Source organism: Leptonotus elevatus, chromosome 13 (genome assembly GCF_054856555.1).
Source record: "Leptonotus elevatus isolate MCC_2025b chromosome 13, RoL_Lele_1.0, whole genome shotgun sequence".
Lineage (NCBI taxonomy): Eukaryota > Metazoa > Chordata > Actinopteri > Syngnathiformes > Syngnathidae > Leptonotus > Leptonotus elevatus.
Genome location: NC_141251.1, coordinates 15,542,651 through 15,554,509, shown reverse-complemented (window position 1 = coordinate 15,554,509; position 11,859 = coordinate 15,542,651). Strand labels below are relative to the sequence as shown.

The 11,859-nt window shown below is 38.0% G+C and overlaps 1 protein-coding gene across 2 annotated transcripts in view; it reads right to left on the bottom strand.

The window, feature by feature from the left end:
• Positions 1–3,607: 3,607 nt before the first annotated feature.
• The window catches only part of wdr27 (WD repeat domain 27), a 35,086-nt gene continuing 26,834 nt past the window's right edge, over positions 3,608–11,859 (bottom strand). For both annotated transcript variants that reach the window (XM_086092629.1, XM_086092630.1), the window contains exon 24: positions 3,608–5,056. In XM_086092629.1, the coding sequence (XP_085948755.1) occupies positions 4,943–5,056 (114 nt within the window). In that variant the 3' untranslated portion in view covers positions 3,608–4,942. The remainder of the gene's footprint in view (positions 5,057–11,859) is intronic.

Sequence of the window (11,859 nt, the reverse complement as noted above, 5' to 3'; positions counted from 1 at the left end):
ACTAATAAAGACGAGACGAAATAGCTCACTTAATAAAGACATGGGCATTTGTATTACTATTTTAGTTCATGAGACGAAAATTATGATTTTGTAAAATCCTGTCTCTGCTAATTTGTCACTTAGCACACAGTGACACACCCCCTTTCATAACTGCAGCTAGCGAATGTAATGTAATATTAACTCATTTGCTCCCAAAAACTTATAAATACGTTCTATTTTAAATATTACCATTCTCCCAAAGATATATTTATGTTTTTTTTTAATGTAAAAAAAAAATGCTATAGCATACAGAAGGCTTTGATGCAGCCTCTGAACTGAAGAGAATGCTTGAAGCAATGGTAGTTATTACAAAAAACGGCCAGCAGGCGGCAGCAGATTATAAGAGATCAACCAGGGCCATGTTGCAAAAAGCTCTTTCCCCCATTGTTTTAAACTGATTTGTGAATAATGATGAAACTAAGCTATATTCTAATGCTAATTGCTGCAAAACGGAAACAGATAGAAATATACTTTTTTCCTGATGAAAGAAGAGACTTTAATCTTTATTTTGGTAGGTTCCCCGTTTTTATAGCAATAGAACACAATATTCTGTAGGCCTTACAAAATCCGTCAAAATCCAGTAAAACAGACGCGAGTGAAGGGGGTTGCTTCAGTGAAAATGGCTGGGATGGAAGGAGTTAATCCTATAGCTATAACGTTCAAACAATGTCAATCCCGCTAACTAATGCTAGTTAACTTACTATCTTGTAGCATGGAGTCACAATAGTCACTTGTTGATATACTGTAATTGAGTGTGAAGTTATTTTAAATCAAAAAGATGAGAGAACATTTTATGTGAAGTAGTTTTAGATTAGATGGAAATGTTCAAAATTATCTGCTGACAAAAAAAACATGTAAAAGGGTAAAATGATTGACTAAAACTAGACTAAAATGTTGACAGTTGCGGTTGGTTAAAATTAGATGAAAAAATTAATGTTTTATTGGACTAAAACAAAGGCTAAAAAGCTCGACTTATAGTCGACTATAAGTTGACTATAAAAATGGGATGAGGATGTCCAACTATGATAAAAACTAACGAGTGTGATTGAAGTTGGACTAAAACCGAGACTAAATTTTAAAATGGCTGATAAAATTAACACTACTAGCGAGACTGCATAGAAAAGAAGAAAACAAGTATTTGTATTATTTCCTAAGAAAAACGCTGCTTCGCTGAGTCGCACAGTGGATTGAGTTCAACATTGGAGGTGTATTACTGGGATGCAAGACTACAAACCAGAGTGGTAGTAAACAACCCAAAAGCATCACCACATTGCATTGATTGTTTATGTCTCCAAATGTGACCGCCCCATTTTCTATATCTGTCATAGAGCATATCTGTAGGTCCTATTATTTAGAAAATTGGAGGCAAACAAGAATTGTCATTTCAATGAAAAGATCGATGTCGGAGATCACACTTTGGACCAGATGTTAGGATGTTCGGGTGTGGCGGAAGGATAAACACATAATTCTTTTCTGATGACATCAATGGAGAGTTCACCCACAATGACCTCAAACAGACAAGGAATGCTCTCGTGCACGCTAATGCAACGTAAATATCAGCACGAGCGTACTGAATCGCCACGTACCATGTTAATTCCTCCAGAAGAAAATGGTGACTAACACATGCACATTCCAGCACAATGAAACGGAGAAAAGACCTTGCCACATAAATGGAGTCCAAAGACAATTTATGAGTGTTTGTCTCGGCAGAAAGCTGCTGCTGCTGTATGCAGGAACACTAAAGCTCACTATGACAGGGCAAAGTCAACTTTGCCAGATCATCTAGTGGCATAAACACACATACACATTTGCGCACACACATACATTAGACAAACCAACCGACCTCCTCACCCAATAAATCTAAGTCCTACTCTCTTATTTTGGTCACTCGCTCAAATAGCATAACATCTGCATGCCTTGCTATTAATTATGCACTTATCACTGGATAAGGCAGACGGGAGCAGTTTTCTCAAAAAGAGAGACAAGTAAATGACTTATCACTGTGTAATTAGATTCAAGATCAGATAACGAGCCAAATCAAATAGAGTATGTCTAATTTATGGACAGTGGATAAGTGCTGCTTGATTTTTGGTTGATGAGCCTTTAGCGCTGCTCCTATTTAGCGTCTATAAATAGTTTGCTGTTATGGCTGGGGATTAGTGTGGTAAGACACCATTTAATCTTGCTTAAAATACAATTGTAAAATGAACTGGTTGTCATTAAAACGAGTATTAATTATTGACATTTTTCTTTTTGTGCTTTAGTATTTGTTAAAAGTAGGTCATTGTCACAGACAAAGCGACATTATGGAAAATTGGGATTGTTAGAGCCCTGACCAGACTGGGTTGCATTTGACTACGCTATATTGTGTTTTATTTTCCTAGTCGCGTGTTGAGTGTGGATGGGCGGAGCCTCTTGCACACACCTGTATTCAGTAACAGTCAGCCAGCTTGTTAAGTGCAGAAAGGAAGACACCGGGCTATTATTTACTTGCTACCATTGCCTGTTGTTGTTTGCTCCGACTAGTCCAAATTCTGGCTCGGAACTTTCTGAATGTATTTACGTCTTGTTTCCCAGTGTATGTGTTTACGTGTAGTTATTATCATTATTACTTAAAGATTTCATTGACAAATTCATGAAAATGTCTGTTACCATTTAGCACATGCCTGACACTTTGTGCAACAAAGGCGTGTTGTATCGGCGTATGTGACCTATAACGTCAATATAACGTGCGTGACGTGAGCTGAGGACCCTCAAAAGGAAACAGGGTGCTGGGCTGCCACTTAAGTTTCGGCGTCTAATAAAGGTGCCAGTCGGAGATCTCAATGTTCATATGCACACATAAATATGCTGTACAAGGAGAGAACTGACATTTCTTTTGTATGTTAAATTAGAAGAAAAATGTGAGGCTATTGTTTTATTATTGACATTCTTACACTGAAAATAAATATTTTGTTAAAGCTGGATTTTCTACAGAAGGTTATTATTAAGAACGGGAGCGCCCAGTCGATCGCAGCCTGCTCCCAAGTCGATCGTGTGGGTTTTTGTTTTTATTGAAGTTGGTGTATTGTTATATATTAAAAAAGTATTTTAGTCACCTATTTTAGTAACTTCCTGAGCATTCAAATATTGTGTTGATTATCAGCTGTCCAGAGGTTTAGCTCACTGGAAGTGCTCTGCACTCCCAAACAGGAGATGTGGTGAGGGTTTCAATCCCGAGTTAACCAGACCTGATTTAGCACATGGCATTGTCATTATTTGTTCATTTGTCAAATAAGACTTCAAAAGAGTCATGTTTTTTGTTTTATTTTCTATCATAGTAGCATACGTTAAAATAGATATACAGTAATACCAATTCTACTTTTGACATGTCATTGTCAGTCAAAATGAATTCACAGGCTTGTTGCTTGGCAATTAAAAACAATAGTTCATAAACGGATCCGACACAAATCTGATGTAGTCCCAAGATGAAAAAAAACAAACACATTTGTAGCATGGTGAATTTTGTTTAGTTGTGAAGTTGAAAGTCATAGCAAGAACTGTAAAATATTCGAGGGAAAAAAAGGAATCATCATCAGGCAATGTTTTATTTGTATCCATCCGAAACCATAGCAACACGCAGCATGTTAACTCAACATTGTGGACCCTTGCAGGCAGGTGCGACATTTTAGTTTGGCCTGAGAGAATTTTTTTTTAGCCCAAAGTGACGAGCAGTAGTAGCAGCATCTGCAGGGCCTGGCAGCCTTGCAGGTTGCACCCAGTTGACGTCATGGACCTCGTGTGCTAAGTGGTGATCACAGCCAACCATGCACTACTACATCTGTTCTACATCATTTTGATCCTTGACCTGCCCCGATGCTCTGCGTGGGTAAACGGATGGGAGCAACTTGATGGGATTGTTTTGGGCTAATGTAGCTATAATTACCTCTAATTGAGGAAATATTATATCAAGACATCAGAGGCTGGTGAAAGCCACAAATAGTCAATCAAAGTGTAGATTTAAAAAAAATACAAATTGGGGCAATTTTAGTGGGTATTTTTTTGACAACCTTTCATATGCCATGTTTTTGTGACATAAAATACCAATTTAAATAATTTCAAAAGTTGTTGCACCATGAATGTGATCTATAACCTACACAACGCAAGAGGAAAAAAGAAAATGTTCAAGTGGCAGTGTTAAAAAGTCACACCAACTTAACACCTGCTACCATTCAAAGGGCCTTTGATTGGCCCTTGATGTTCAAGTAGGCTTTTCCTGACATTGTTTTGCTTTCTATAAGTAGCCTGTTCGTTTTGTGTTAACTAGCATTTGCAACTGTTCATAATTCCGTCCACCTTGACTAACATCCCAGTTCCAGTGGAAGGAAAATAGATCCAAAGCATGAGGCTTCCACCACCATGACTGTAGAGCACTGTTGTGTTTGCACCAAACAAAGTTCAACCTCGGTTTTAAACTTGTGCAAAAATGCACTTGAAATCTACCAACCACATGTGGGAAAATGTGTTATCGTCTGATGATAATTCCAAAAGGTCTGTTTGGTGCAATAAACAGTGCTCATCACCATCATCAAGCATAGCTGCAATGTGAAGGGAATTATGAACAGTTCTAAAGAGCAGTCTTCTACTAGATAGCAAAAAAAAAGTAAAAAAAAAAAGTTAAAACAAAAAGTTAAAACAAAAAGTAAAAAAATAAAAAAGCCTACTCGAACATCTAAAACGGAAAGGTCACATTTATAGCGAAACAATACATGACATTTTTTGTGTGGTGTCATTTGAACATGGGTGTTAAGATTATTTATATCCACTGTACAGGGGACCACATTAAAATGAACACAACAAGATATCATCATTCTTAAAAATGGCCAGGTTGGACTTCTACGGCCTCTGAAGAAGCATCTTCCGATTATAAGGCCATGTTGGAGATGTTATGTGCAGCAGAGTGGGTGTCGCAGGACAGACGAAGCCCGCTGCTGGGATCAAACAGGCTTATCTTCCCATCCAGAGTCCCGGTCAGCAGCTACAGAGAAAAATAACAAACAACAGAAAATGTCATTTCATTGATTTCGAGGTAGAATAGCAGGTTGCATATATGGCCTGAGACTACGAGCACTACAGAGGTAAAACGACATTTTGGCAATGCATCCTGCATGGAGAGTATTGACTTGATTTTACATAATTCAGCCTGTGCGTTGTATAATTTAGCAAAATTACTGGTTTATACCCTATAATAAGCCTCAAATATGCTCTGGATAGTTCTAATGCAACCATTTCAAGAACCCTTCAATGTACACAGTAAATTTGACTCTAAATAGATTTGGTCTTCCTCTAAACAGAAAATAATAATACTGTATAATATAATAACAACATAATATTATACTCTCTTCCAAGTGTAAGTTTTACTCTGTTTAGTGGGACCAAATAGACTCTGTTTATTGTACAAAATTGACTGTGTATGCTACATTATGAGCAAAAAGTAGTGGCACCGTAATGGAGGCTGACAGCACTAACAACTGCCTCATACCACTGTACTACAGGCACCGTATTCAAAATAGTGGCAATGCTATTTTAAATTTACATGGCAGAGAATGATTCAATGGTCAATAATTAAAATGGAGCAACAAACAAACAAGTGCTTTAGATGCAGAAAAAAATGAGGCTGTAACATTTTCCATTCAACAACTTGCAGTACATCGTCACAAGATACTAGTTGAAAATCTTCCGTTTTCCTAGAAGCTTGCACACGTGTAAACACACACACGCGCGAAGATGTGGATGCAGCGCAGCACACACACGCACACATAAGCACATGTTTATGCAATCACTGCTATATTTCTTCGTAAAAGGAAGCATTACCTCATCAGTCAGCAGAGCAGCTCTCATCTCAATCCTGAGTGAAAGCAGCACTTTGACATGAGCATTATATAGCCTACTGTTATTATATTTTCTATAGAACTTAATTATAGCAAGCCAGTAGGAAAAACAAATGCAAATAGCCTGTACTTATGTAATGTCCTAAAAAGGAATACGTTGGTATGAATATTATAGTGCACTCATTAACACATCCTGATAATCATTGCAGTCAATTATGATACTTATTTTCCAATTTTCATCACATTTCATCATAATTCCCTTCATATTTGAGACTTATGGGGCCATTATGAATACAAATATTGCTACCAAATATCATTATTTATCCAATTAACGGTTAAAGTCTCCATTTAGATAAATGTCAAGGTCTGCTGTGGAGCATCATTTTAAAACATACAAAGAGCAGGAATCTCGGGGGGGGGGGGGACTGCAGTATCTGCCAATTAGTGATACGAAACACATTTTGCTCAACAACAGACCACCATCATTCTCATGCACATTCTAATGCTTTTCGATGCACACAAATCTTCAGCGAGAAAAGCAGATGCTTTAGTCAGCAGCAATCTGAGGAGGGTTCAAACTTTTGACCCTTCTGTAATTCGGTGCTGACCACACAACCAGGTAGTAGTGGACCAGGTTGTGGACGCTAAGGATACAGTCAGGTGCATAAATATTGAGACACACTTATAATAGTTTGTATATATGCATCACATGTAAGGGACCAAAATTAATGGGATTAACTAACAATTAACTGTAATAAATAAAATTTGTGCGTTTATTTTGAGTTAATTTGAAGTTCCTTTAACGGCACTAATTTGCCTTACTGGGAAAGCCTGTACTGGGGGAATTCCATTTGCAGCGCAGCAGACACGTGTGTCCACGTCATAAATTGAATAATGCATATATTTGTGGAGACTGGGGTCAAGTTGTATTTTACAATTTTAAAAACGTGCAGAATTTCACAAGTTACTTCATGATAAAGATTAGATAGCTCTTAACTCATTCACTGCCATTGACGGCTATAGACGTAAAAAAATCATTTTAACTATTTCTATTAGTTTAACATTTTTCCCCACTTTTCTTAACAAGAGTATGAAAACCTAGATTTTTTTTATTGTAGTAGAACAGATATAAAATTTGTGATTAATCGTGACTTAACTAGTGAAGTCATGCGATTAATCGATTAATTACAATTAAAGATTGTAAGCGCCTGACGCCCCTAATTTTTAATAATCTTTTCTTAAATAAATAAAAAAAGATTATTAGAAATTAAAAAATATATATATTTATGTTTAAAAAAAAAGAAAAGATTATTAAAAATTAGGGGCGATTACAATTTGTAATCGTGATTAATCGCATGACTTCCCTAGTTAACTCACGATTAATCACAAATTTTATATCTGTTCTAAGTGTACAAAAAATAATTTCTAGGTTTTCATACTGTTGTTAACAAAAATGGAAAGAAAAAGTTAAACTAATAAAAATATTTCAAATTAAATTTTGACGTCTATAGCTGTCAATGGCAGTGAATGAGTTAATAAGAACCTGAACACAAATCAATATCACACTTGTTATTAATTTTATGAATTATTATGAAATTATTGTATCATTGACTAAAAGATGCAGCCATATTTCAATTAGTTTAACATTTGTTTCCACTTTTATGTTAACAAGAGTATGATTTTTTTTTTTTATTGTACATTTTATTGGACGTTTAGAACAGATAACTATTGAAGTCATGCACTTAATTACGATTAAAATCTTAATCGCCTGACACCCCTAATTAAAAACAACCTAATCAAGCTTAATGACATTTCACTCATTTTTCAGCCTTCTTTTCACCATGTTCATTGACCTTAAATCCAGAATTGCGTCTCTGCCCCTGGCTGCTGCAGTATGTGCTTAGGAGTTAAAAAGGTCAGCAAGCAACTTCATTACCGAGAACCGCAACAAGCTTGACATGCCTCTCATTGTGTTGAAGTACAAACTAAAGTGTTGGGATCATTTTACCATCATACACTAGAAGCAAGCATCTGTAATCCGGCGCATTCCACCTCAGCGACCTTCAACCTTTGTTCACTGAGGCTAGCTGAAGCGAAGCTGACGACGACGGGCTTTTAAGGGTCACAGATCAGAGACATTTTTAGCACTGTTTTAATGTAGATGTGGAGGTCATGTGGGGCTCCCAGCTGTGCGGCTTGCCTTCATTTTGAACTTCAAAAAACAACAACAACACTGTGAGCATAGGTTGCCGCTCGCATGAAAGTAATAAGAAATAAGTCAAGCCAGCGCTTGATCCAAAAGATTTTAAAGTTATGGTGTCTTATGAAATTTGTTTTTCCCATGAGAGCTTTACAAGACATGGTCTTTTATATTGTCAAGACATGGCCTCGTCCATGAGGGGAAGTTTCAACGTTTTTAATAGTTATGCTGAAGTCTCTCTCCAAGACATAAATCAAAGTAAAAAGCTGCATGACGTGTCATCTACATTACACAATCTAAGTTATTGTTGGGCTAACTTCCTGGTTACCACAGAAAAATTACAACATATGCATAGTTCAAAGTAGTAAAAAAAAAAAAAATGTGGGTTCAATTTTCTGATGGATTCTATCCAAATATTGCCAAATGTGTCAGCAAATACTATTCAATGCTGTCAATGTGAATCGTACACAGGGTCCGTCGAGTCAGGTTTTGACTAAAATGCAATGTTTATCGCACATGATTTAAATGATCACACAAAGAGCAAAGACTACGACCAAAATAACAGACGGAAAGTAACATGCACACGAGAGTTGGGAGATGGCACCTTAAGTCATCTATGAGACATGTGCTATAGCACAGAAAGACATGGGAAGTATTGTAGCATCTATGCATTATGTACATAGGTTAAGCAACGCCATTCGTTGAATGTGGGTATTTTAATGGTTAACCTTGAAATTGGCACAACGTCAGACTGAGTGTCACTTCAGACACATTGCATTCACATTAATAAAAGCCCCACATCGCTGGCATCGGGCCGAAACCTCTTAAGGCACAATTTGGCAAATTTCATATTTTTTTCATAAATCTATTTTTGGTCAGTCCACACTTGTGGGTGTCATTTTTATGAATTATTGACAAAAGTCTTGAAAATGGCTTGATGGCTTGACAAGGTTTTGGCCTGACGCAAGCTATATGTTTTTGTAATGTGAACAACTACATACTAAAAAAGATTGCATTTAACCAAAAATCCAAATTGGGCATTCACTGCCATTGACGGCTTTAGACGTCAAAAAATCATTTTAACTATTTCTATTGGTTTACCATATTTTTTCCACTTTTGTTAACACGAGTGTGAAAACCTAGATTTTTTTATTGTACATTTAGAACAGATATAACATTTGTGATGAATCTTGAGTTAACTAGTGAAGTCATGCGATTAATTACAATTTTAAAAAATTATCGCCTGATGCCCCTAATTTGTAATAATATATATATATTTTTAAAGGCGATTACAATTTTTTATTGTAATTTATCACATGACTTCAATAATTAATTCACAATTAATCACAAATTTTATATCTGTTCTAAATGTTAAATGTTGTAAAGGTTTTCATACTCTTAATAACAAAAGTGGAAAAAGTGGAAAACTAATAGAAATAGTTAAAATGATTTTTTGACGTCTATAGCCATCAATGGCAGTGAATGAGTTAATGTAGCCTTGGTAAATTATATGGATCAAGGTAGTAAAAAACAAAGAAACTGATTCTTTCTCCTGGAGCTAAATTCTTCATCTTACCAAGAAAATGTGGACAATTCTATTCGTATAACTTTATCGGTATCCTTTGGAAAATGATTATTTCTGTTGGGCAATGTCCATAAAAACATCCCTGGTTTGGAAGAACCTCAGGGAACCCAATCTCTCAACCCATTCAAACACCTTTGGGATGAACTAGGGGTGCGTCTGGGAATACAATTCGAACGTGCACTGGTCCACTCAGAAACTCTGAGCGTTTTTGGAATGTGCCGTTTGGTTATTCAGAGTAATAGAAAGTAGGAGTGCCAGAGCGTGCATGCTCTTGCCGCTCCGACTGGGGAAATTATTTGTGTACTGTGAATACAGATCAGGTTGATAGGTTATTAACCTTTTATGCACTTAGTAGCAGTTAAGCAGCACTAGTTCTCGAGCTTTTCTGAGGCTGGTGGTCGTTAAGAGATATTACTGAAAGAGCTGTAGCTAATATTTACAGTAGTCTTGCTAGCTACAAAAAAACACAGGTGCGTTCATTAATTCATGGAAGAGGAGCGCACTCTTTGCCTCTTGGAAATCTCCCACTGTCAGACTCGTGGTAGGGTGTCAGACTGAATTTCCTAACGCACCCGAGAACAAACAGTGAGCCCTCAATCTGGTCCATAATAAGTGACCTGCTACTGAACTCAATTTTCAGTTCCTGTAGATATCGCAATACTTTTACTCACATAGTTTATCTGCTTAGATAGACTCAGGGCTTCCTGTTTAATGCTGTTCCACATCTATTGAACATGTGCCTGCTGCTGCTTTCAGAGAGCTCCGTCTGAGTCTCACTTGAATGTGACATTTTGGAGCAGACGGCTCTGTGTTTGCTGTCTGGCCATCAAGTGTAGAGCTTCCTGGGGGCAGGAAAATGTTTTTTTTTTTTTTTTTTTTTTTTTTTAAATAAGGGCAAAGCAGAGTTTCAAATGCCAACCAGCCACAAATGAAATACAGTGAAGAAAGTCAAGTAGGACGCCAGCTGCATTTTTTTCCAGGCTGGAAAGAGCAAAGATGATACATGTGGACCCTTGGAGACAAGAGCCAATGGGATGATTCACTTGGTCTTCCAAGTTGGGGAGGTAGGGAAGGGGGGCTGACAGAACAGCTGCTGGTGTCAGTAAGCGGTCACAGCTCTGCAGTCCTGAAGCTAACTATGTGCAAATGAGGTCCCAAGTAATTGAAGCACAACAGGCCATAATATTTATTCTCTGAATAATTAAGTGTGAGTTTGCTATTTCATTTGAGCAATTTCATTAGTTCACTGTGAACTTTTTGAAAATTCCATTGTTCTGCTGTGATAAGACATACCGGTACGAAGCTCATGTGTGTGTGTGCATGTGTGCGTGCGTGCGTGTGAGTGTGTACTTATTAGTTCACCTAAAACCTATTAAAAATCCCATACCGTTCACCTAAACCGAATACTTCAGAATCCAGCTAGAGTCGTGAGGTTGTCAGGAGACCCGAGGAAGGATCAAAGAAAAGAAAGGAAAGTGAAATCCAGCACCGACCAGACATTACCTACTACCCACCGGGTTACCAACCAGAGTCTTTCACCAACCCCAGAAACATCAAAATTCCAACAAATTAGGGAGACCTCAAGAGACCAAAGGAGAGACTGAGGAAAGGAAGGAAGGACAGATGAAGCAGAGTGAGATCCACAGACATCAGCCTCCACCGATTCAACGACCAGAGGAAGAAGCAGATTGTGTTTGAATTTCGATAAGATGCTGGTGTGGTGGATCTGGCATGCATGAAAACCTCCACCAAAGAGGGGAGCACAACCCCCCAGGGCCCCCCAGGCCACGGTAGCGCAGGGGCTACCGGCCGGAGAGCAAACCCAGGAGCCAGGAGCGCCCCCCCAACACAGCCCACGCCCCCAACCCAACGCAGCAGGTTGGGGCACGGCAGGCCCGGCCAGGCACCCCACCGGCCCACCGCCCCCGCTCCCCCCACGCCTCCATCTGCATCATTGTTAAATTAGCAGGATTCAAATCCTCCTCCAACAAGTCCTCCAACAATAACGACCAAATTGGTCGTTTTACCATGCTCCAAAATACGACCAAGTGTTACATATTGTAGTTTAGCGACCTCTATCGGCCATGTCAAATAGCGAAAAAATACAAAACTGACACTTGAACCAGGATTGTCTGGTCGAAAGACTAATGTCTATTTTACTGAGG